The sequence below is a fragment of the Crassostrea angulata genome, chromosome 6 (assembly GCF_025612915.1).
Source record: "Crassostrea angulata isolate pt1a10 chromosome 6, ASM2561291v2, whole genome shotgun sequence".
Taxonomy (NCBI): domain Eukaryota; kingdom Metazoa; phylum Mollusca; class Bivalvia; order Ostreida; family Ostreidae; genus Magallana; species Magallana angulata.
In genome coordinates, this window is record NC_069116.1 from 49,969,208 (window position 1) to 49,995,024 (window position 25,817).

Sequence of the window (25,817 nt, forward strand, 5' to 3'; positions counted from 1 at the left end):
GTACGACACAATATGTAGGTGTCCCATACAACTTGATTTTATTGTTTATTTCGATAGGAAGTACGACACAATATGTAGGTGTCCCATACAACCTTAAGTTGAATGAAATGATTAAACTAGATCGGGTTACATGTGTTTTTCTAGATGTTCTTGGTCATCATTGAGTTGAACAAGTTATTTTATCTCTTTGGTTGTAACTGGCAACATATAGAGAATATAACAAATATATACAATTTACACTGTAGCTGGGTTGATGCAATATGTAGAAGAATATAATGGACTTCATTGTGAGTAAATATATGTACTGTTTGTTGCTTACTTACTTATCCTATACGTGCCTCGGAGGACATATATAAGAGGACGTGTAAGAAAAGACAACGACGGTCGCTGGCCACCTCTTTGTACTGGTTGTACCAGTGGTTCCACTGGTGGGTCTCTACCCGTTGTCGTTGTTGTTGTTTGATTAGTGTACTATGTAGTGGTGCTGAAGTCTCCGTTTATGACTGATCGATTGATTTATGCAAGTAGATAGATTATTGCGTTGACTTTTCGGTCGTAAGATTTCATTCGTTGACTTGTCTCAACTTCAAATTGCTCTGATCTCTCTCTCTCTCTCTCTCTCTCTCTCTCTCTCTCTCTCTCTCTCTCTCTCTCTCTCTCTCTTGTATATATAAATACATTAACATATTAGCTTACATTCCAATAAAGCACAAAGAAAGCAAAATATGAGCTGCAATTCTCATGACGGCAAATTTCTTGTAAAATTGTAATATAATCCTTGAACGACGATAAAGTATGCATATACTTCTGTTAATCATGGTTTTGTGAGAAAAGCTATTTAGAGGTCCTGTTAAAAGCAGGATTACATTATTGTTATCCTGCACAAATCATTGACTTGCTATATTTATGTATATATATTCCTCAGTATAGAGAAATATTTCATTTTATGATAATCTTTTCTAAGTTACAAACACGTAGGATTGTCTTAATAATAGGTTTTTACAGAAAATAGTTTGTTTTTTTTTAAAAAAGGACAGCTCACATTGCACCTGTATTTCATCTACAAAAATCTCATTAACAAACATCTGGTTCACAAACATCTCATTCAAATATTGTCATTGTAAAATAAATGGCTTCATTTAAATTTTAAAAACGGTTACATCTATTTACACGCTGTAGTAAATTATAACTAATTATGCAGTATGTGTGGTATTAGACGATGTACATTTATCAAATGAAAGAGGACTCAAGCAAACGTTCAAGTAGTTTTTAAGAGTTTCATCCGCTCATAGTTACCATGGACACAAACATGTGAAACCCAAGGACGCTCCAATATTAAGAAATTCATATATATCTTTATTTGAACACATATTTTGCATTTCTAGCTACTGATTATAAAACCATTTATATATACTATACATTTTTTTACTCAAAATTGATATGTTAAATAAGTTTTTCAAGATGATATAAGTATTTATACAATCATAACCCCCCCCCCCCTCGTGCGTTCTGTTTTTCGGAAACGACCCCCATCCTACATCACCGTTACCTCTGAACAGATAATACCCCGATTACCCCTAATATTATTTAGAATTGGTTTTTTTGCATTTACAAGGATGATCATTTGTTCGACTGTTTCAATTGTCTGTAACCCAAAGCAAGTCGTTTATTTTACAGTTCATGCATGCATATTCTGAGCATGTGGTTACCCTGAATTTGAAATCTGCCAAATAGTTTCGAAGTGTTTGAGACAATTAGACGCATACGTGTATATAGAGCACCCGGACCAAGGACCAACAGAAAGTTTGACTTCGCGGTCTTCCGTGCGGTATATATGTTTTGGAAATTCTTTTTATAAATATCTACAAGAAGCATGACCTTAATTTTTCCCGTTTCCGATGCGGAGAAAATCGACTACCCCCCCCCCCCCCCCCCCCATACTTTTTGTCGACTCCCCCGCGTTAGGGGTTGTATAAGATGATAAAGGGTAGTTCGATGGAAACTCCATATTCTTGATAGTTTTTCTCAAAATGTTTAAAAGTGTTTAGATTATCATTAGTTTGTATCATTTTCACTGTATAAGCGTGTAAAATTCAAGAACGTTCCAAAAATAAGATAAACAATATCAATGGCAATTCGAGAAAAAAAAATCATATTCTTGTTAAATACTTTGTAAAATGTCTAAAAGTAGGATTTTTGTATCATTTTTGTTTTGTAAACATTTAAATTCAAGGACGTTCAAAAATAGGAAATTGAACAATGTAAAGGGCAATTTGAGGAAAAACATCCGAATTTTTGTTAAAGTTTTCGCAAAATGTCTAAAATTATTTTGTATTATTTTCACTTTGATCAATGCCCGAAAATCCAAGCATTTATCTAGAACGTTTTTCAATAGAAACACATTTTCTAGGAGTATTGTCCTCATTTATATTTTAAAATCATACACAAAAATATAAGCCTAAAAGCTTAACTTTTTAAATGTATATCTATAAATGTATTTTTTAGAGTGGAGTGATTGCTTTGATTTCATACTATGCCTCGCTAGTCACCATATACTATCTTGTCGGGTAAACATCCAACTTAACAAAGGTTGTATCATATACACTACCCACAAACAGCTTTACTCCTTCACCCCCATTAATTTATCAGCGCTACATCAACAGCTAAGTGGTATCAATGCTTCCGTATAATGATATATAATCCCCCTTTGTACAGTTGCGCGAATCAAACTTTCCACAACACTGTTCATACGATCTAAACAGAGGGTTTAAGGTTCACCGTCAGGTCTTGGGGATACATCGCAAGGGTGGTATTGTCAACAGTTTGATATTGTCAACTTTTTACTGAATTTTTTGCACTATGATGATCAGAATAAATATGCTTGATGCATGATGTTCGTTATACTGTGAATATGAAATGATCTGCAAACTCAGCCATTAGTGCATATTTTAAGAACATCTTTAATCAAATAAATTCATTTCTATTCCATTAAATGCTTTTTGAATGTGCATTTAATTTAGGACATAAATTTTATCATTTGCCTATTTTTCACAAATTAACACTACTCGTTTAATAATTAAATCTTCAAAAAGATAGAGATCTACATTTAGCTACGGACCCCCCCCCCCCCCCCACCACCACCACCTTTTAGATGTACGTTCATTCGACAATCCTCGTTGATGGTTGATCCTTGTTTTCATTTTTAAAAGTCAGCTACAGCATGACTTGATGTTTGAACTTCCTCAACATGACAATATATTTCACAAAATATTTCCCCGGTGTCTTAAAAAACATTCTCATTGTCTTTGAATTACATTCCTTGCTGTATTTCTTCTTTAATATCTAGCTTCCACAAAATTTCAATATTTTAGCATCTCGTTAAAAAAAAAAATATCTTTAGGAGTTTGTTGTTTTCATTACTGATCCACGAGTGGGTCATGGTCATCTCCCTTTTGGGCATATCGTGGCTAAACAAACTTGAATCTAAACTTAGAAAGGAAAGAAAGCTAAACTATTAAAGTTTTCATTTAATTTACAAGATGTTTGGTTATTAAAAAGTATGTAAAAACTATTCCCCCATTTTTAACCGATTTCGAACACATGCGCGGATCTAGAGGGGGTTGGGATGGATGGGTCCGACCCCCCCCCCCCCTGGAAAAATAAAATATTTCTTTATTGAATATATATATTAAATTACCGAAAATATGCCTCGGAACACCCCACCCCATCCCTACCTCAATCCCGGGCAAACTAAACATATCCTCTTGGAAGGGGAATGACCTTCATCTAAACGGAAGTTTGGTCTTTGGATGTCTAGACTTATACGTTTTAACAAAATGGCATCCATTTAATTTTTGACTGTATGTTATAAGACCTATTAAGTGCAACAACTGATCTTTAATCGATGCCCTGTTACAACGCACTTTAAAAAAATTATGCACTTTGAATTTTTTTTTGAAGTGCGTTAATTTTGGGACCAAGTCAACGAGCTTTGGAAAAAAAAATATTTTTTTTCAAATGCGTTGATATCGTCGATATTAACGCACTTTGAAAAAACATTGTTCAGGGTAAAGTCGAATAATATATAATTTTAGATACAATGAATAATTGTTTTAGCCTTGTGTAGCTTAATGGGATATATTTTAGAAAGAATCCACAGTCCACTGCATTCTCAGCTAACAAGATAAACATTTTCTCGATTAAAATTTCTTTTCTCTTTTCACATAAGCTTACGTAGTTTGAAAATTTACATAAAGAACAACTCGGGAAATTTGAATTATTCAAATATGACATACACTGCATCGCTTAGCAACTGCATTTTCCTTAATTTTTTTTGTACATAGTGCTGTGCCAGAAACGAAGATTATTTAATTTATTTATTGATAATGGAGATAATGTATAACATATTTCAACTTAATTGCATGTGCTAATAATCAAACATGATGTGAAAAAGGGATAAGTTAGTTATGGTTATAAAAAACAATATGATCTTTTAGAGGATCAGTGCGAGAAAAAAAAACCTCACACCCTAATGTTTATTTTTAAGTTTATAATTTAATGTTTGTTTATGTACATGCAATTTTTTTTTATAATGAAGTGATTTATTGGATTAGAATTTGAAAAGAGTGTCTATGTTGAAACACTTATAGATTCTTTAACATACTAATGGAATAATTATTGTTTGACCGGCTCGTTGTTTTTTTTCAAAAACACTGTACTTTATTTACAACAAAGCGTATTTATTCACCCCATTTACTCAAAGTTGCTGAATATCATATGTTTGGGAAGGTAAGATGAGGGGTAGGGGACCTTCTTCTTGTAATCAATGAAATGGGGCACTGGTATATGACCTGTATCTTTGGTTAACCCCCACCCCTATTCCCGTTTTTAAAGACGGTCAATAAGATTCATTAGTGTTAACAAATCATCATACTATCAACAAATAAGGAATTTATATTAATTCCAGAATTTGTGATTCATACATATTCCATAAAGTGCGTTAAGTGTCTCGATACTATTAAATGTTGATGTACCTTAATAACACACTTTGAAAAAAATTTCAAAGTGGGTTAACTTGGTCCAAAATTTTACGCACTTTGAAAAAACTTTTCAAAGTGCGTTGATTTTGTTAAAAATTTAACGCACTTTGAATTTTTTTTTCAAAGTGCGTTGCCCAATGCCCTGAAAGTATGGTCATCGACTTTGTGGAAGACCTTAGAAAAACATAATGTAACACCTTCTTGTATAAGTGACCAATGTCCTGCGAGTCGTTTCTTTCTTTCATGATCAGATTTAGCTAGCCAGACTCTTATCCTAAAGAGGACTCGATGGCCGTGGCATTCATTGATGAAGAGATCTGTGTAAAGATATAAGAAAATTTTCAAATTTTTAAACTAAAATATCTATATAGATTCTTTCTTTACTAAATTGTTAATTAATGGCTAAAATCACGTATATATGAAATGTACATGTAGATATGATAGGTATAACTTGTTGAGCATATACTAGTAAAATACAACCCCATTAAAAATTTGATGAATTCAGCTATGTGCAAAGCCTTTTTGTGCATATATTTTATGTAGTTTGCAATGCAGACACTTCACAATAAATATTCGTGTACAGACACCCCCACCCCCACGAAAAAAAAAAAATTCTGGATCATCGGATCCAGATTTGTTTTCATGGGGGTCCGAGGGCAATCTAGCTGTCAATAAAAAAAAAAAATTAGACGATTCATCTCGAACGCCCTTGTTTTCTGCTTGTCAAATGATAACAAAAGGCAATATGAAAGGCCTAATATTTTAATCAAATATGGCCCATATAATTTTGTTTTGCGCGGGAAGGAGGGCGATGCCTTTCCCGTGTGTATGTAAACATTTTTAAGATATAGCCTATATAACCCCCTCCCCGTCTAGACCCGCACACGAATAATTTAAATGCTAACTAACGCCGGATTCGACACGTTTTGATTTTCATCTATTGACCCCCCCCCCTTTCCATATTGCTTGATCCGCCTCTGTAGCTCTACTATTATGCTGGTCAAAATCGAAACAAACTGGTTCAATTTGATGGGAAGATAACTCGAATACACATAGCAAACAACTGAAAGTTTAAAACAGATTAATTACGGTGATGCATATTTTGCAGAAAGTTCCTCGTCTGTTAGCAAGGACATCAAGGCTTAGTCCTTGTGTGACTAGGTCATTTTATATTTATTCACCGGAGCCATTGCACGCACTGCTGGGAAAGCAACCGACATGGAAAACAGCAGACCAGGCTGTCGAGGCCATTCAGTCTGGTAAACAAAAATACGTACACTGACTCCTGTCCAGAAACAGTGTCAACTCGGTCTTCCTATTTTTTGTTGCTCTTGAAAAAGGTTGCCGATCGTCTGCAATGGGCTTTTTGTCATGGATGGCATTGCATGTATACAGTTACGATGTGTGCGCAATTATTTTTATGTTGTACATTCTATGTGTGTATTGTGCGTAAAGTTTATACTTTGATACTTACCACATTTGTTTGACTGCATGAGTCGATGACATTACAATTTTTCACTGGAAATGATAAGATTTATCAATATCTCAAGATTACTATATACTAGTTTTCCAAGGAAATGAATTGTGTACTGGTTTAATATGACCATTTTATTTTTATTTTTTTGTTTTTTTTGTTTAAATCTCTATAATAGATATAAATGAGGTTGGTTGTCCTTGGGTCAATCTGGAACAGGATAGGAGAAAATTGACAGACCAAATCCAACTTTTGTCCATCTGTCATTATTTCTTCCATCCCATGGCGTGCGACCAGTTCTTGCAGAGTACCATTTCTCGCCAGTGCATTGTTACGTCATTTTATCAACACATAAAATAATATACAAAAAATTACGTAGCCATGCACTGGGGAGAAATGGTAATTGGCGAGAACTGGTCGCACACCAGTATAGATATTTCATAATTGCGATACTTATAAAACTGCTCAATTGCAAGGAAAATTGATATATGTAGGTTGGGGTCATAAAATATGCAAACTTAAACTTTGCCAAAATCCATGAATTTTTTCTAATTTGCCCCGCTAAGAAGTGGTATTGCAGTCATCTTAATGTTTCTGTTTATAGTTATGTTGTACATGTACTTCGGATCAAGCAATAAATATCCTAGAGATTTGCTAGAAAAAGTCCACTATTGAGTCATGAAAATAAGAACAGACACGTATAGTACTTAACAATTGTTTTTACAGGTCAAAGGATATACATCCAGGGTGGGGCCTCTAGTCCTCAGTCATTGGTGGATGCTATGTGTTCCTATGCTGAGAAGGCGAAGCTTAGAGAAATTGAAGTGATAGAGGCTCCAATACAGGCAAAGGCACCATACACAGACCCCAAGTATGAAGGTATAGCTGTAAAATCACATTGCACGTATTTACTATAGCTAGGACTGTGGTCGATTGTGATATAGCTGACATACCTGTACATTACACACATCAGGGACTACATTGTTCAATGTTGATATTTTTATAACTTTTGTTATATATATAGAGTGCCTGAGTCATTGATACAGTGGTCATGGTTAAGTTCCTTGTCTAATGATATCCATTTATTTAATTTTTTTTATTTGTGGTTTCTTGATGCTTTAGAATGAGCCTGCTGCAATGCTCTTGTGCAATTATTTGAAGAAAAAAAAATGATAACATGTAACCTGACAGTTAATGAGGACCTTAACTATTTTCATCAACCCACTGTAATTTTAAAGCACTGAGGCTGATTTTGCTGGAGAGAAAAAAAAAGAGATAAGATAAAATATACTTGTGTTTCATTATTGCATTTCCTTTGTTTTATTAACTCTGAGTTACTTTGGTTTTGCAGGAATTTTCCGCCCAAATTCCTTCTTTATTAGTGCTTCAATAAGGAAGGCGGTGGCTGAGGGAAGAGCTGACACCATTCCAATCTTCCTCAGTGAGATTCCGCTGTTGTTCCGTCGTCGACTGTTAAACCTAGACGTGGCAATGATATCAGTTAGTCCGATAGACAATCATGGATTCTGTTCATTAGGACCAGGTGTAGACTGCACAAGAGCAGCTGTCCAAAATGCCCAGTTTATTATAGGTTTGAATAATCCCTTATCTAATATTATTTACAAAAATTTAGCATTGCTTTTATTATGTATTTTTAAAATGAATCAAGTTAAAGAATACTGAATCAAATATTATTTTGAATTAAAATGTTAAGAAAATAAAGTTTAAAAAAGGGCACTAATCATAGTGTACAGGTGTACATATAAGGGCCAGGTAGTATATTCCATGTGTTGAAAAAAACTAAATGAAAATTAGTGATATTTAACATTCTCTATTGTGTTTGAAAATGTTAACTGACATGTAAAATTACTGCAGGTCTTGTAAACAAGCAGATGCCGCGTACTTTTGGGGACGGCCTGGTTCATAGCTCCCACATCGATGTTCTGGTAGAGGGGGATGAACCACTGGGGGAAATCCCCCCACCCTCCCTCACTCCAGAAATCCATGAAATTGCCAAGCTGATTGCTGACAATCTGGTAGAGGATGGGGCCACCATTCAGACAGGTAAAGGGGACACAGAAATGCAGTGGTCAGGGGTTCAATTCTCAATCACTCTCATATTTTTTTCCTTTTAGTTATATACAATGTAGTTACTTGATTTGAAGACTGCAATTTGCAGAAGTAAATGAAATGAATAAAATGTTACATGACATAAGGTGGTAAAACATGCAAGTTATTTTTTCTACAGGTATAGGTAATGTACCAGCAGCTGTGCTACAAAAGCTGCAGAATCACAAGGATCTAGGAATTCACACAGAGATGTTCAGTGATTCAGTGGTGGATCTTGTGGAGTGCGGGGCAATTACTAACGCAAAGAAAGCTATTCAAACTGGAAAAATTATCAGCTCATTTGCCATTGGATCAAAGAGATTGTATGATTTTATGGATGACAATTCCTTTGTTGGTAAATAATTTCTTCTTAAAAATTTTATTTTAAAGCTTTGTTAGTGTTTAATGAATAGTGTTACTATGAGATCCTATAGATTCCTTATTTTAAGCTAGAACTTAATCCTGCGATTCAACCGTTTCAATTGAATTGCGAGAATTTAAGCATTGAATGCTAAGCCTTATATTTATTCATGTATTTGTGTATCGTCGCTTTAAAGCCGTTATATTCACTATTAGTCAGGGTTATGAAACATACACGGAACAGCCATATTAATATGTTATTAAGTTAACTTCCGGGAATTAAAATATAGTGCTATATACTTTGTCAAAAAATTCTTTTTATTGATGAAAAAATATGATTTAACAATTATATCTCATTAATACATATCAAATTGGTTATGTTAGTTTGAACATTTTATTTAATCTTACTATAATGAACATACTCAAAACACATGAAGACGTTTATATTTGTGCTCATGGCGCATGAATTAGCAAAGTGTATTCACAGGAAATTAAACGTAGCAGATTTTCAATGCAAACATATTAAGGCGAAATATACACTGAATGTAAATATACAAAAATTGCAAATGCCAAATTTTGTTCAAGTTTCATGGAGTTAACACATATCTGAAAAATAAAAGTGAGATTTTAAAATCTGCAAGATGTGCCTCTTGTGATTTTATGCAGATATTTATTATTTTTCGTTTTTAATTAGGAATCTTAAGTAAATGACACCTTGAATTTGTTACTGTGGCCATATCACAGACATATACAGAAGGAATAACTGAAATTCTGACAATCAATGCCTTGCATGATTTTCTTATTTATCATTTAGTGTTTACCTTTAATTGGGATAACGATGGAAAGAAAGTTTATCTTATTTTTATTGCTCCAGAGCCAGATTCGGTTCAGATCCAAGAACCCAAGGGAGAGTGAATGATGCGTTCATATAATCTATCAATTTCAAAACAATTCCCTCCCATTTAATACTTTCCGAAAGTAATTAATTTGGGTTGAAGGAGAAAGTAAGATATTTTGGTTTCTTCCTTTGTACAGCTATGTGTGACTGCAGCTTCACCAACAATCAGTCGATCATCTGCCAGAATCCTCGTGTGACTGCCATCAACACCTGTCTGGAAATTGACATCACAGGACAGGTGTGCTCAGACTCGCTAGGAACATACATGTACTCAGGTAGGTTGAAAAACTAAGTTCGCAATGTGCTGAAGAGCAGATGCAATCAGCGTGTTATAGTTTTAGAAATTTTGATGAATCATATTTTTTTATAATTTTACAAATTATATACTAAGTTATGCACACTTAAAGATTAAGTTATCTCATGCATGTGCTGATTCAGAAGTAAACATAACAAAATAAATCCCGCAAACTGATGTTTTCATTGGTTGATATTTCCAGGTTTTGGTGGACAGATTGACTTTATTCGGGGGGCCGCTGTGAGTTTAGATGGGGAGGGTAAGCCAATCATTGCATGTACCTCAACTGTCCACAGACACACCCCCGACGGAAAAGCTGTGGAAGAATCCAGAATTGTTACCAACCTCAAACCAGGTAAGAGAGCGAGTGCTTTAATTTAATTAATTGTCAATTAATGTACATTTCAATCATGTTGTCTTGATATTAACCAGAATTCAAGATATTATCTGGCAGTGTAATAGAGCTTTGATATTATGTATAATTATTTTTAAAGTACTTTAAAGAAACATATACTTGTGTGATATTTACTTTGATCTAAGTTACATGTGTATGTATATATGCATAATAGTACATAATGCCCTACATGATTTTCCTCAAAACAATATGGTCCTCTCAATTACAATTCTCCATTTTATGTAAATTGGGGGGGGGGGGGGGGGGGGGGCAACATTTCATGGTATGCCATGTAAGGTAAGCAAGCAAAGTAAAAGATGAATTGAATACCAACAATTAAGGTTAAATTGTGATTCTGAGAAAATTGATGGGGAATGATTTTTCTCCAGTTTTGTTTTTCTTTCTCTATTACCGGGTATAGAGGTTGAAAGAGGTCACAGGATTGGATAATTATCACATTCCCATTGTAATTTTGTTGAGATATGTGTACCTTAATATAAAATATTTCAAATGTTATAGTTTTACAAGCTTTTGACTCAATACCAAGTTTCTATAACTCTGTATATGTACAGATGTATTAATCTTTAAACTCATGTAAGCCAGAGACTCCCTGCCCACTTTGCATTTAATAGCATCAGTAAAAAACAACCAGTAAATCAGGCTTGGGTGAAATCAAATCCATGGTTTTATTGAATGAGTAATAAATTAGTACACATAGTAGAATATCACACAGTTCACGTGTACTACATTTTAAAAACCAATGAGTAAAATAAAACCATACTCGTACAAAGCAAGTAAAGTGACCTAAAGGTCATCATGCGTATAACAATATAGCAGTAAACTCCGAGTGCAGATGTGCAAATCCATGGACGAGAACTAAATCTAATTTAACTAATTAAGCTAATCAAAACTAATCAATGTCTAAGAGGAGGGTAGGTGGGAGAAAATTTTAAGGAAAATGGCGTGGCCTTGCCCTTCGACTAATTCTAAGAAAGTGAAGAGAGAGAGGGAAGTGGGCGCAAATTTAGAATTCCCTCACGGCCTCTGATTGGTTGGTGCCATGCCAACATGCCAAGATCCATCGGGACCCCTTTTAAATATAGAAAAAGTGCCAAGGCGACCCGATGGAACTAACAACTCATGGTTACGTAATATTACCGCACAGTATCCCGAGACTAGCGCTGCTGACCAACCCAATAAACAAAGGACCCCCCGAGGCAAATAAACAAAGCCGGGTGGTCTAAAATTAGCAACTACGGTCAGCAACAGGCACTGCAGGCGGTAACAAAGTGGCAGGGTAGTTTTATGACACATGTATAGAATACATGTACGCAATTGGAAGAACATACGTAGACATTAATAATAAATTAAACAAAAATTTAATTAACTAATTAATCTTTAAACTCATGTAAGCCAGAGACTCCCTGCCCACTTTGCATTTAATAGCATCAGTAAAAAACAACCAGTAAATCAGGCTTGGGTGAAATCAAATCCATGGTTTTATTGAATGAGTAATAAATTAGTACACATAGTAAAATATCACACAGTTCACGTGTACTACATTTTAAAAACCAATGAGTAAAATAAAACCATACTCCAATCACCCAAGCCTGTAGGGAGTAGATATATGTAGTATATAAATAATAACTTAAACATTAGAATTCAAAAAGTAATGACTTAGTAACAAAGTGTTGTACTGTTGTAATAAGTACTTGGCACATGATAACATAAAATGGTTACAAGATAGTCTGATGATGGGTCACTGCCATTGGAGGGAATTAGGAAGTCGGACACACGGACGGAAAGGACAGGAACAGTTTCCGGACGGACATCATCTGGCCACTTAGACAGAGGAACAACAGTCTATGTGCGCGCATGGTATACGCAAAGTGTCCGAGCAGTGTAAGAGTTGGCGGCGGGCTGATCGCAAGTCTGACCAGATCACCAAGTGGACATCCATCGCAGGACATTCACAACGGAAATACACACACATATATGTAAGGTGTACTCTTGGCAAGATATATCACAAAATATAGTAAAATACAAGGTAACATATATACAGTGCAAGGTGCCAGCAGCATGATCAAATACATCTAATTATACATCCTAATGTACATTGCGAGGATCTTAACTAAATGTATATACATAAGGCAACTAAACAGCTAAACTGTGTAATAACCAACACATGAGAGTTACACAGTTAAAATAACTACAGTACTTTGCCTATTGCTTGTCCTAAGGTGGTTGCTACTTGTTGTCGGAAGGAGAGAGAGGGGTCAAGGTAGGTTTTATAAACATCACTACGCCAGTCCCCTTGAGTTTGAATTAAATCAGGAGGCAGTCCACACTGTAAGGCAAAGGATGCCCCACCTCTCCTGAAGCTATGAGCAGAGTAACGACTAGGGTTGTAACCCAGTTTGTGCAAAAAAAATCTAAGTCGTGAAACAAAAATATCATATGTCATTAATTTGGTAGCAGTTTGTTGCCTAAATACAAAAGCTGGCACTGATTGAATAGAGCAGGGTGTAGATTTAAACAGCAGCATTAAGGCTGTGCTCGGGCAGAATGGAGAATTAGGAATCAGGGGTAGGGGAATTTCTAAGGATCTTTGACTGTACTGAATGGTTTTAGACCAGTGGACAGTAATGATAACCCCATCAGCACCGAACTTGATATTGGAACGACACAGGTGTTTGTTAGGGTCAAAGTGACCCCATGATGGGGCTAAAAGATTTGACTTTCTAAAAAATGAGAAAAATGCTACTAGACAAGCTGCCCAAAAACAAATGTCATGCGGGGAAGACAACTCAATGCAGGAAAACACTTGCTTAAGTATGTCAATTGTAATAGGTAACTTGGGTTTGGAGACTTCCCCTAACACCCGCCGGGCCCCTTTTAAAATGCTTGAAATGTAAAAGGAATCAAGGGGGTTGGGTTTTCCTGCTTCTAAATGCAGAATTCTAACAACTGACAGGTAATTCCGTAATGAACTAAAGGACAACTTTAGAGATAAATGAGCAATATATCTACCAAGATTAGCCGAGGAAATTGGCACAGGTGCAATATTATTGTCTGAGCAAAACTTAAGAAAGGAGTGTAAATATGTTAGGTAAGTACGACGTGTGGAAGCTGCATAGGCATTAGTCCTCAGGTGCACAACCCTAGAATCCAGAGAGTGGGTTTGAGATTCCGGTGAGGTGCCTAGACAAAAGAAATGACAGTGAGGCTGGTGACATATGTAGTAGAAATTCGGAAAATGGCATAGGGCAGGGGTATTTACTTAAGAATCTTATGAATGATGAGCGCTCGTGCAACCTAGAGATTGTGTCAGCCCTATCATTATGTGTACCCTTAATATGCCTAGCTGTGATATGAAAGTTATACTTTGCTGACAACCAAAACATATATCGCAAGAACCGCATAACTGTATTATTGCGAGATGTACCCTTATTAAGGGCAGAAACTGTGACTGCATTGTCTGAAAAAATAAGAATGCGTTTATTGGCCCAATGATGTGCCCAATAATGTGCAGCAAAGGCCACAGCTAAAACCTCTTGCTCATTTATATGCAAGTTCAGCGCATCTGGGCAATCTACTTCCCAGTTAAGGTAAAACCAGCTGTGCCCCCAGTGGCCCCCAGCACCTGCAGAGCAGGCATCTGTATATACTGCAGTAACAGGGACCTTATCAAGGAGCAATGATTTACCATTAAAGTGAACCATAAATGAGTGCCACCAATGCAAATCTTGGGACATATGCTGACTTATGCGAAGTTTATGGGAACTATGTTTAAGGGAGTTCATAGCATTTATCAAGCGGCGAAGGAATACTCTCCCACCATAGACAACTGATGAAGCCCAGTTTAGTTTCCCTATTAAGGATTGCAATTGCTTTTTGCTTGCACGCTTGCGCGATTTGAACTTTGCGAGTTCTTCCTTAATTTGCCCTAGTTTGTCCCCTGGGAGACATAACTGCATGTCAATTGAGTATATCTCAATACCCAAGAATGTGATAGATTGAGTAGGATCTATGACCTTTTTCCAATTTATCATAAACCCAAGTTTGCGTAAAAGTCTAATTAATGTGCCCATAATAGAAGCACATTCTTCTCTACTGGGTGCACATATGAAAAAATCATCCAGATATGCAACAATACAATTGAAACCCCGACGAGACATCATGCGAACAACAGCCTGGGAAAGGCGATGAAATATACCGGGAGCTAAACTTGAACCAAAAGGTAGTTTACAATCATAAAAATACCTAGTCTTATCAGGGAATTCCCATCTTATACCCGTAACTAGTTGGCTCTTTGTACTAATAGGAACACTGCGATAAGCGCTTTTAAGGTCAACCTTAGCCATGTAATATCCCTTGTGTACTAACTTAGATGCTGAGTCAACAGAGCTATATTTATGTTTGTCTTTGTTAGAAACATAGTCATTGACAGAGAGACCCTGAGGTCGGCTGCAGTCATGAATGAGTCTTACACCCCCATCAGGTTTTGGGATGACACCCAGGGGGCTAATTATCACAGGTGGCTCATGTGTTTCTATATAATTGCCATTTTGAATTTCTATATTTATTTGTTCAGTAGCCTTAGCATAAAGGGGGCTATTAGGTTGAGCACTAGGGTGATTATTACAACTAGCCTGACTAGGATCAGCATTTGGGTCAATAATATCAAACCCATATTTGATACCAGAAAGCAAAAAAATTTCCTTCGACTAATTCTAAGAAAGTGAAGAGAGAGAGGGAAGTGGGCGCAAATTTAGAATTCCCTCACGGCCTCTGATTGGTTGGTGCCATGCCAACATGCCAAGATCCATCGGGACCCCTTTTAAATATAGAAAAAGTGCCAAGGCGACCCGATGGAACTAACAACTCATGGTTACGTAATATTACCGCACAGTATCCCGAGACTAGCGCTGCTGACCAACCCAATAAACAAAGGACCCCCCGAGGCAAATAAACAAAGCCGGGTGGTCTAAAATTAGCAACTACGGTCAGCAACAGGCACTGCAGGCGGTAACAAAGTGGCAGGGTAGTTTTATGACACATGTATAGAATACATGTACGCAATTGGAAGAACATACGTAGACATTAATAATAAATTAAACAAAAATTTAATTAACTAATTAAAATCTTGTAAATTGGTTTGCTTCTTTTAAATTGTAACAAGCAAACAGAAAATCAGAATTTCAAGGATTTCAATATATATCACAGAACTCAAACTATTAAAATTTTAAAAAGAAGTGTATATATAGATGTGATACACTGTAAGAATATCTTTTTTCTTTAATCTTTGAAGGAGCTGGTGTGGTAACGACAAGAGCCCATGTGCACTACATTGTGACAGAATTTGGCATCGCTTATCTCTTTGGAAAGAATTTGAGACAGCGAGCATATGAGCTGATCAAAGTGGCACATCCAAGTTACAGAGAGACATTAGAAAAGGCAGCCTTTGAGAGACTAAAATGCATGCCATCACCCTGAGTGTAACTCTTATACATGTGCCACCATTGCAATGTAGTACGATTTTTAACCCTTGCAATTTGCTTTTGAATTTGTGGCTGTGAAATAGAGTTTCATTATTTTTATGTCACATTAGTTGCAAAAATACATGTATATAGTCTTTTTCACCAAGTCTGTTTTACATAAGCTTGTTTTATTTTATTCAGTTTAGTCAGATACATGTGTTGTTGTAATTGAAGGTTTTTATATTTGTGTAATTAAGGTATGTAAATGTTATATATGACTGCATTGCAAGTAATTGTTAGTGTTTTGCAGTATAATCCTTTGCCTGATTCCTTGTTATTGTATAATTATGTTAAATATTTAGACCAACATGGTTGTTAAAATTGTGGCATATGTGTTTATAGCCATCTTTGAGGAAAGATGTAGGCTGAATCATACTCAAAATATTGGGTTTGCTCAAAGCATTTATATATGTAAATGCATGTTCATTTTCAAATAAAACACTTAACAGAATTTTTCTATGATAATTTGAGTTATTCAAATGGTCAAGTTGGTAAATTAAGATTTTAGAAAATGTTAGATATCTTCATTGATACAATATATTTGTTTTTGTTTGTTGAAATTGTCTTTACATGTTCATAAATAAAAACAAATGCCATTCATGGTTACAAGATGTGCAGAAGAAATCTCATTTAATACTAAGTATTGCTTGGACACCTCAAGTTTGTGATATACCCAGTACTTCCTTTTTAAAAATAAATAAAATTATATTATACCTTAGTATCTTCTCTTTAGTTTGTCGTCCATTGCGCATCGTGCATTGTCCACTAACAATTTTACATTTTAAACTTTTAGTGGAAAGGACTAAGTGCGGTTTTATGCAATTTTTGCCCCCCAAAATCAAAGTTTTAGAAAGAGCTTTAAAATAAGGTGAAAGATAGTTAAAATCATATTGGAAATAAAGGTGTAAAAGGTTATCACCACAGTGACGTCATAATGTAGAAATGACGTCATGAATATTGCATTATTTTGATAAATTGATGTTTTGTAGCAAAATATGGGTGTTTTCCAATGGTTTTTCGACTGGGAAACATCGAGTGCAGGCTTGCTCAAGTACCATATTTTAGTATAATGTGTATAACTATCTGAAGAAAAACATATGTTAAAATCGCACTTGAGCAGACCTGCGCTCTATACTTCCGAATGCAAAATATAGAGCAAAAATGAGAATATTTTCATTTGTTTGCAAATTTGCGGGAATAGGGCCATTTAGGTGACGTCATAGATACACATCGAATGAGCAATGATGACTAAAATCATTATTAAAGTTATAAGCATCCTCTATACAATAATTTGTGAAGATTTTATTTTTATACGATACTGTTTAAAAATTGGTTGAAATCGGGGGCAGATATTTGACCATACCGCACATAGTCCTTTACAGGGCCAATTGTTACCATTTTTGTTGTGAAGTATCTCTAAGGTTAGAGAAATGAATTAGTGAAATTCATGGCTTTACCATCCCCGAGGCCAGGTAAGCATGGCCAAATATGCCAAAAAGGGCCAAATTATGTGGGCAAATCCATGGATATAATATCCATGAAGACCTCTATCAAAATTGTGAAATTCATGGCCCCTTGGTCAGCTGTCCAGATCCTTGGGTGGAGCCAATAAGGCCATGTGTGAAAATGCAATAAATCTAAAAAAAAAAAATCTCTACTCCCATATACATTTTAGAAAAACAAAATGCATGGTTATGATATCTATGAAGCCCTCTACCTGAATTGTGAAAATCATGACCTTTGGAACAGGGGTTCGTGTTCTAGGGTGGGGCCAATATAGCAAAGCATAATAGTGAAAATGTATTTTGAAAATCTTCTTTATTCCCATATTTCTTGTAAGTAAACTAAATGTATGCATGGTTTTGATATCCTTTACCTAAATTGTGAAATTCATGGCCCCTTTTAGTGCAAGATCTACTGAACCTTTTTGTCAAGATACTCTGAATTTGCATACTGTAATGCTGATTTGATCAGTTATTGCTAATGTTGCTCAGGTCAGCAACATGCCCACTGGGCCTCTTGTTCAAACATCAAATGATATAAGTGGGGTAACAGTCAGGGGAGTCTCAAATTAGGGTTTAATAGACTTCAATATGAAGCTTAAATTGCAAACATGATACTCTATGAAATGCTAATCAAAGTGTTATGGTATCCAGGTGACTATCAGGGCCTGTGGGCCTCTTGTTTTATTTCTACCAGCAACTATTTTAGCTCACCTGAACCCGCAATTCAACTGTTCAAATGAGCTTTTCTGTTCACCCATTGACCCATAACCTGCGATATGTCTATTCACCTTTTACATGTTTTTCAACTTCCAAAGAAAACTGTCATTGTGGGTAAATCATGAGGCTATATGTTCAGGGTTATGTGGGATATGTTAATTGTTTGTTCATGCAGTGTACCAAACAGTTGTCAGAGTATATACCAACCACTTTAGATCAAGGAAAACACTTTTTGAACATACTTTTTTCAATAGGGTTCATGTTTATTGATCAATTCTTTAAATTACTTCAATTGCATTGATCTGAAGACTGTTAAATTATTAAATCATCATCTATTATTAGTAGATTAACTATTGCATTTAAATCAAACACTCCATGGCTAATAATATTTTTTGTGCCTGCAGGTATCAACTTATAAGCAATACCTTATGATTTTCTTTCATAAAATAAAATACGTCTATGCAGCAATGTTACAGCTGTGTAAAAATGCTACAACACTGACTGTAATTGCCTAATTTTTACAGTCAATGTTAATTTTCTTTTAAAAGATGTGCAAGAAATTTTTTTTATAAAAAATCAAAATCTAATTAATATTTTCACGGAGTTGCAGCAGCTGTATTTGTAAATTATTGGATGCTAGAATGAAAAATTTTGTACATGTACTAAAATTCAATTAAAGGTTGTTATAGTATAATTTGAAAGAATTATTAATTTAACTTCTACAGTTAAAACAAAAGGATTAAAAGAACAGAACTGTATTAGTAAAATTCTACAAGAATCACAAATGAATGATAAGAACTTGTTAATGATATATTCTGAAAACCTACACTTTATATTAGCCTGCAGTTTCATATTGTCCTAGTTGTGTTACACCCCAGGATCATGCATATTCACAATGTATAGTTCATTGTAAATTTCTTTTATAAATGGCCAGGTCTTAATTTTTTGTATAGATCATTGATTCATAAGAAAAATATTTAAAAAATTTTGAAAAATTTCAAATTAATTTGTTACTTCATTTATTTTGTTTCATTTCTATTCTATTGTACATCTAAATTAAAACACAATTAAAGCATTATACAGTTAGAAATTGTGTAAAATCAGGCCTACATATACATGCAAATCAAGACATTGTGACACTTGTACAACAGTCATGTTAAGTTAATCAGTAGATAACATCGCAGATAGTCGTCATTTATTAAATATAAATAAATCCATGCACTATCCCTTTCCTTACTTAAATAAATAATTCTCTATCTGTAAAATCTTCATTTAATATCAATTTGATATCTTTATATAATTTGTTTTTATCATGCTTCATATCAGCATTAATGGCTATGTCTTAGATGTAAAATTATTTTTTTAAAAGTGAAATAACTTTCAAATTCCTCAATTTTAAGTTACTGTTAGTACATGTATAAGCAGTCGCCATAAAATAAGAATTCGTTGTTGCATTCCCTCACCTGTTTATAAGAAATAAGATAGAACTGCAAGGAATGTCTACAGAATAACTTTGTTTCTCCAATATACAATGAATTAAAGTTCATTTGGAAAATATACATCGCTAATACTTCAAATATCAAGCACAGTAAAATAAATACCTGGTTAACATAACCTGTTAAAAAGACATTTAAGTTTTTTGTGAAACATTTAGATATGACACTCAAGCAGAACAGGAATGTTTTGACATGTATATCACATGATGTACATGTATACATACAGAATTTCTAACAGAGGGGCAGCAACACAAATATGGTATGTCATAAAGAACAAAGTTTTTGTATAAAGATATTAAGCTATTACCCTAGCTATATCATCACATATCTCTGTCATACACTGCACGTAACAACTCAAAACAACAGAGAAATGTACGGTTTTCATGCAACCATCATTATTTTGTGAACAAATGAGAGATCAAAAGACATAAAATATGAAGACACAGATATATAAATAATCTCATAGCAATGGAGACTTGTTCACTCACTCTCAATGACCACAATCATTCTTACTTCCTTCAAGCATTTCGATTTTTCTATTCTCTCAACATGAATTTCAAGACAATCATATCAGAAGCATAATATGTAGACATTCATCCAAGTACAAAATGACAGCAATTTCAAGTGAACATAAACACACATGAAAGAATTTGCTTAGGATTCTACAAAATTGTATCAAAAGAACCTCTAATGGTGCAGATTCTACAGGTTACTATCAAAGTTTCCATATCAATTCATTAATGATTTCTATACTATGCCACAGTCAAGAAGAAAGATGAGGTTTTGAGGAACCTTAGCATATCAACTGATATCAAGTTTAAATTACAACGAAACCACAAAATATAGATCATGTATATCTAAGACTATCAATTAATTATGATTTTTATCTTAAGTGCACAACAGGAACAGTAACTCTATGTCGTCTTTCAATCATTGTACAAAGGAAGATCCAAAGTCCGAGTCCATGACCTTGACAGCAGAGCGAGTCCTGTTTGTGATCAACTATAATTCATGATTTACTAACACAGGTGTCATCATTCTTTTCATTTCATAAAATCAACAGAATTGTAATCTTCTACACACCAGCGAAATGGAAAATTGCAGCCTTGGTGAACCGTTCTATACATAAAATATCTTCACTTTGGACTTGCTGACTAGGAGATCACCGTCGAAAAAATGTGTCTCTATGATTACATTACCCCTGAAATAAACAAACAAATGGACATAATATAAAATGTTTAAAGTACAATTATTATCAATTTATTACTAGAGCAGTTTCATATCTACAGAGTCAAAAAAAATTATTTTCATTCTTAAAAGCAAAATGATGGCCTTTTAATATCATCATGTCCTCATACATTAATTCAAGGTTTTATAGATTTTGACAAACATCGATTTTGAGCCTTTGACATAAATGTTTTCCTGTAACCTCTCTACATCAATATATGACAAGTGAACCTTAATTAGTTGGAATTTCAATTTCATTATGCAGGTTTTAAACCAAATGAACCTCTTCTCCAGACTTACGTTAAAACATTTGCTGGCATCATTTGACTCTCTGGGGCAGCTTCTATCACAGACTGCCAAGTGTTAGTGGAACCAGGTATTACAAAGCCAAACTCAAAGAACCATTCTAAAAACAGACAAAATATTACAGGAAAAAGCTTTCAAACAAAATATCCAATTTCATGTTTATTTTGCATCACCACTTGTGTCTTCATCAGGTTGGGGCCAGTTGCCCAAATGGGATATAATAACCCGTTTTGGATATAATAGCCCAAATGGGATATAAGTTTTAAGTGCAAAAAATAAACATTTTTGATTTTTGAAATTTTTGATATACCGGTAAATCCGCATTAATGTGTATCAAATGCAACAACTTTTGGTTAAGAAGTTTTTCTAAATGTCTATAGATAGTAAGATTGATCCCCAAGAAGTTTGGGATATACTGAGGGATCAATCTCTGTAACAGTACGGTTCCAGAAAAAGTTGTTTACCAAAAGTTGTTGCATTTCATCTATTCTAATGCGCATTTATATCAAAAATTCAAAATCATAATTTTTTATTTTTTACACTTAAAATTTATATTCCATTTGTGTAGTTGTGTAGGTGTAATTTAAATTTTATGTACTGTGCGTATTATACTTAGTACCTGATGTTTTTTCGCCATATTTGGGTCAACATTTGGGGTGCGTATTATACACGAGTACATATTATACACGATACTTTACGGTAGGCAGTGAGCAGGTACTGTGGAATCATTTAAATTCGTGGGGGCCAATTTACAAGGATTGTGACTTTTTTGCTAATTCGTGGGGATTTAATTTCGTGGACGTGTTGGTTACTGTTTCAGTAACAAAGATAACTCTTTATAAAATTGTTTTCGTTGAGGATTTGAATTCGTGGGGGAGGTATACCCACAAATACCACGAAAATTGAGCCACCACAAATTCTAATGATTCCACAGTATTCTATTGCAAGATTTGGACAAGGGAATACCTCAACTTGATTTTTTTAAAACAAAATATTTAAAATTGAGTAATTCTCCTTTTCAATGAAAATAATATTGTTCGATGCAGAGGCATTTGACACAATGAGGCTGTGCCTGAGAAACTTAGCATTCTTTCATTTTGGCCTTGACTGGGCTACATATATGTTCCCCATACTTTTTCTATACAGTCCACTGCATTGGTATAAGTTTAATTTATTACAGGTTGAAATGTTGCAGGTCTGAACATTCATCAGGGCAAAACATCCTTATGGAGAAAAAAAAACCTTGCCTAGACAATTAGAAAAAATTTAATTGTCATATTATTCTTATTGAAAGACAATTTATGACCTAATTCATTTTAGAGACTAAATTCCCATCAATGTGTATCCATCCATTAAATATGTGTCATGTGATCACTGTGCTTGTCAGATAATTTTCAGTTTGTGTACATTCATCTATAAATATTCTTTTATAAAATGAATTGAATCAATACAATAAAACCATAATTGTCAAAGCTCTTTACCTTCTAGACATTTTCCTTTAAATAAGACTCTCTGCTCTAATCTGAATTTATCCATGGCTTCCTTAGACGAAAAATTAATTTCCCGAGAAACTGCTCTACACTTTAATATTTTCTTTGGAACTCTTGCTGTAACAAGATCATTTAACATTTAAAAGTGACAAAATATCCGTATTAAATATTTCATCAACAAACACTCTGTATATTAGACTTCTGAATTGAAATAAAACACAAAATGCTTGTTGTGCTGTCTTTTTTACATCATAATTCATGTACATGTACTAACATGTTCCTTCTTTTAATTACATCAATATAAATTATGAATACATATACAATATTTCAATAATAATTTTGATCTACATTTACCTTCATGGTCTTGCCCTGGAGCTGATCTACAATTTTATGATGTAAATATTAAAAATAATGATATTTAAGATCACAGAAAAATGTGTTTCCAGTTAGACATATGTCACATAATATACCAAATGAATACAGAGAATACTTACAGATCATCACTTGACTGCCATAAAATTTTGCCATTGTCAGCATCTCTCAAATTCATCCAATTTCTTTATCATGTTAAGGATGGTATCAGTAGTATTAGTGTATAATGAATATACACAGTAGCATTGATTTCACTTGCATTTCTGAAAGCTTGCATAAACAAAACATATTGGGATTTGATATTGGGCATGATTTGAAAAAAAAAATTATATACTGACAATTTCAGGTCTGACATGCATATCATTGATGAACAATTAAAATCCCAGATTTCTTTGTTCATATGTCACACCTTTATATCTTGAAAAATTGACAAACATGAAGTTATTTGCTATAGATTATTCTAAATTTGTTTTACGTAACCATATTTATCATTCTTCACAACTCATTTTAAAGGAGTATTCTACAGATTTTTTATCAGTTATACTTTGTCTCAAGATAATATCCTCAATTTACATTTTGCGTAATTACTCAATAATCATAAATACCTCGGGGTTCATATGATATTCAAAAGAATGAACAATTTCCAAAATTTCTCCTTTGAATCACCCCCTCTAGTTATCAGGTTTAAGTACATGGCTAAAAAATGAAGGCGTCTATGGGGTTTTTGCATTGAACAATCTGAATAATACCTGAATGATAACATTGAAAAATTGTACATGGTATTCAGAGTGACTTCAGAATGAAGAAAAAATATCAACATTTTCCATTATTAATCTTTGTAAGAAATCTGTTTTGTTCCTGTGATTGTTTTGAAGTAAAAAAATGATATTAAATGTAAATCATTAATGAATAAATGTATCTTGAATATTTTCCCTTTCATTGATTTCAACTGTACTTTTTTCACAGATATGTGTATTTTAATTAAAATTGTCCCAATGCAATGGAAACAATAACATGGGACAGACAATAGATTTATATTTGGACATCAGGTTTATTTTATTTGAATGTGATGCCAAACATCTTAAATAGGACACAGAAGCTAAATTAGTAGGGATGTGACGATCCACCGATGCACCGGTGCATCGCGGTATTTATTTTGACGATATTTGGATCGATACATTTACCATTAATACAACGATACCTTACCGAACTTTTTTTATTTTTCAAAAATATCCGAGCTTCATATATCGGCTATTTGTAGTCCGCGCGCCTGATATGAAAGTACAAAGATGGCGGAAAACCTCGCGTTAAGTTGTCAAAACTGTTAGGAAGCTAAATATGGAGTGTGGAAAACTTTTGGAGTACTTGTTTATGAAAAACTAGTGTACACGAGACTAAAGTAATTTGTAAATTGTGCAACGCTCATTATGAATATAACAAAATAACTTTGGACATGCGGTAATACATCGGCAGGTTGAATAAATTTTAAACTTTTATTCATGTTTTCATTTAATTGCAATGTATCGTGATATGTATCGTATCGCATCTCATGTATCGTGATATGTACCGAATCGGCTCAGTACAGTATCGTCCCAGCCCTATAAATTAGTATGATGATATATGGAAATTGCATCTTCGCTAGCCATGAACGAAAATATGTTTTAATACCAAGCGCAGTGAGAGGCGGAAGAAGTCTGCCTTGCGAAGGCTTAATATATATAAGAAAATCTGTGAAAAAAGTTGAATCAGGATACTAGGCTGAAAAATTTTCTTTCGGCTCATTTGCGCCACCAATTTAAAGCATAAAAAAATCTGCACTCGGCTCAACGGTTACGCCGTTTCACATATTTTAAAATTCAAAACTCTGAGAAGAGTTTCTATGGAAAACAACTGAAAACTATTCTCTACATCTTTCTCAGTATTTCCTGAGAAGTTGCGAAAAAGCTTAACTTGAAAACAAATCTAAATGTTATTTCAACAATTACATTGTTATAGCGCTATATTCAGTCACTGAATAAACCCTTGGTGGGTTTTTTAAGGTAACTTACTACGATTTCACAATCTCTGCGAGTTTGATCAGGAAATATTACCATTTTCACATGTCAGTTATCATTTAAAATCAATATGAATGTATCATTTTTCTATTCTTAAAAGGATACAGTTTAAAGCCTTTCATGATGTCTTCTGCTTTTGCTGGCATCTTGCTTTTCTGATGTACAAAAAAACTAATTTCGTAGGCAAGAAATTCCTCACCAATGTCAACAAAAACCAATATGGTGAAACACTAACTTCCGGTGCCCCAAAATTGTTATGATAATGCTAATTACCATAAAAGTCCTTATTAATATGATAAAATTAAGAAATGTCAATGACTTTGTAGAATTGTGATATTGAAGAAATATTCCAATTTCATTTTTTTATACTGATTGTTTTTAACATATTGCATTAACTTATAAAATTTAATGGTATTCAAGAAGTAAAACAAAATGAAAAATAATTCCATTTGAATGAATATTTGATATTAATAGAAAGATTTCGAATATATCGAAAACTAATATTATTGGTTCTTTGTTTTTATTTTTTTTAATTTTTTAA

At 34.0% G+C, this 25,817-nt stretch overlaps 2 protein-coding genes across 3 annotated transcripts; one reads left to right on the forward strand and one right to left on the reverse strand.

Annotated features, from left to right (window-relative positions):
• Positions 1–6,077: 6,077 nt before the first annotated feature.
• Positions 6,078–16,777, forward strand: LOC128189906 (4-hydroxybutyrate coenzyme A transferase-like). 2 transcript variants are annotated; one of them, XM_052861701.1, is made up of 8 exons: positions 6,078–6,298; positions 7,240–7,392; positions 7,865–8,104; positions 8,389–8,577; positions 8,762–8,977; positions 10,018–10,155; positions 10,378–10,530; positions 15,881–16,777. In XM_052861701.1, the coding sequence occupies exons 1-8, from the start codon at positions 6,133–6,135 to the stop codon at positions 16,063–16,065; spliced, it is 1,440 nt and encodes a 479-aa protein (XP_052717661.1). In that variant the 5' UTR covers positions 6,078–6,132; the 3' UTR covers positions 16,066–16,777. The 2 variants fall into 2 exon arrangements, with proteins under 2 accessions (XP_052717661.1, XP_052717662.1); XM_052861702.1 differs by lacking the exon at positions 6,078–6,298 and adding an exon at positions 6,396–6,441.
• A 2,556-nt stretch (positions 16,778–19,333) lies between these two features.
• Positions 19,334–25,539, reverse strand: LOC128189596 (retinal rod rhodopsin-sensitive cGMP 3',5'-cyclic phosphodiesterase subunit delta-like). The gene is made up of 6 exons (XM_052861256.1): positions 25,382–25,539; positions 23,345–23,407; positions 23,205–23,230; positions 22,842–22,967; positions 21,355–21,460; positions 19,334–21,028 (listed from the first exon to the last, which is right to left on the reverse strand). The coding sequence occupies exons 1-6, from the start codon at positions 25,420–25,422 to the stop codon at positions 20,947–20,949; spliced, it is 444 nt and encodes a 147-aa protein (XP_052717216.1). The 5' UTR covers positions 25,423–25,539; the 3' UTR covers positions 19,334–20,946.
• Between the last annotated feature and the right edge of the window lie 278 nt (positions 25,540–25,817).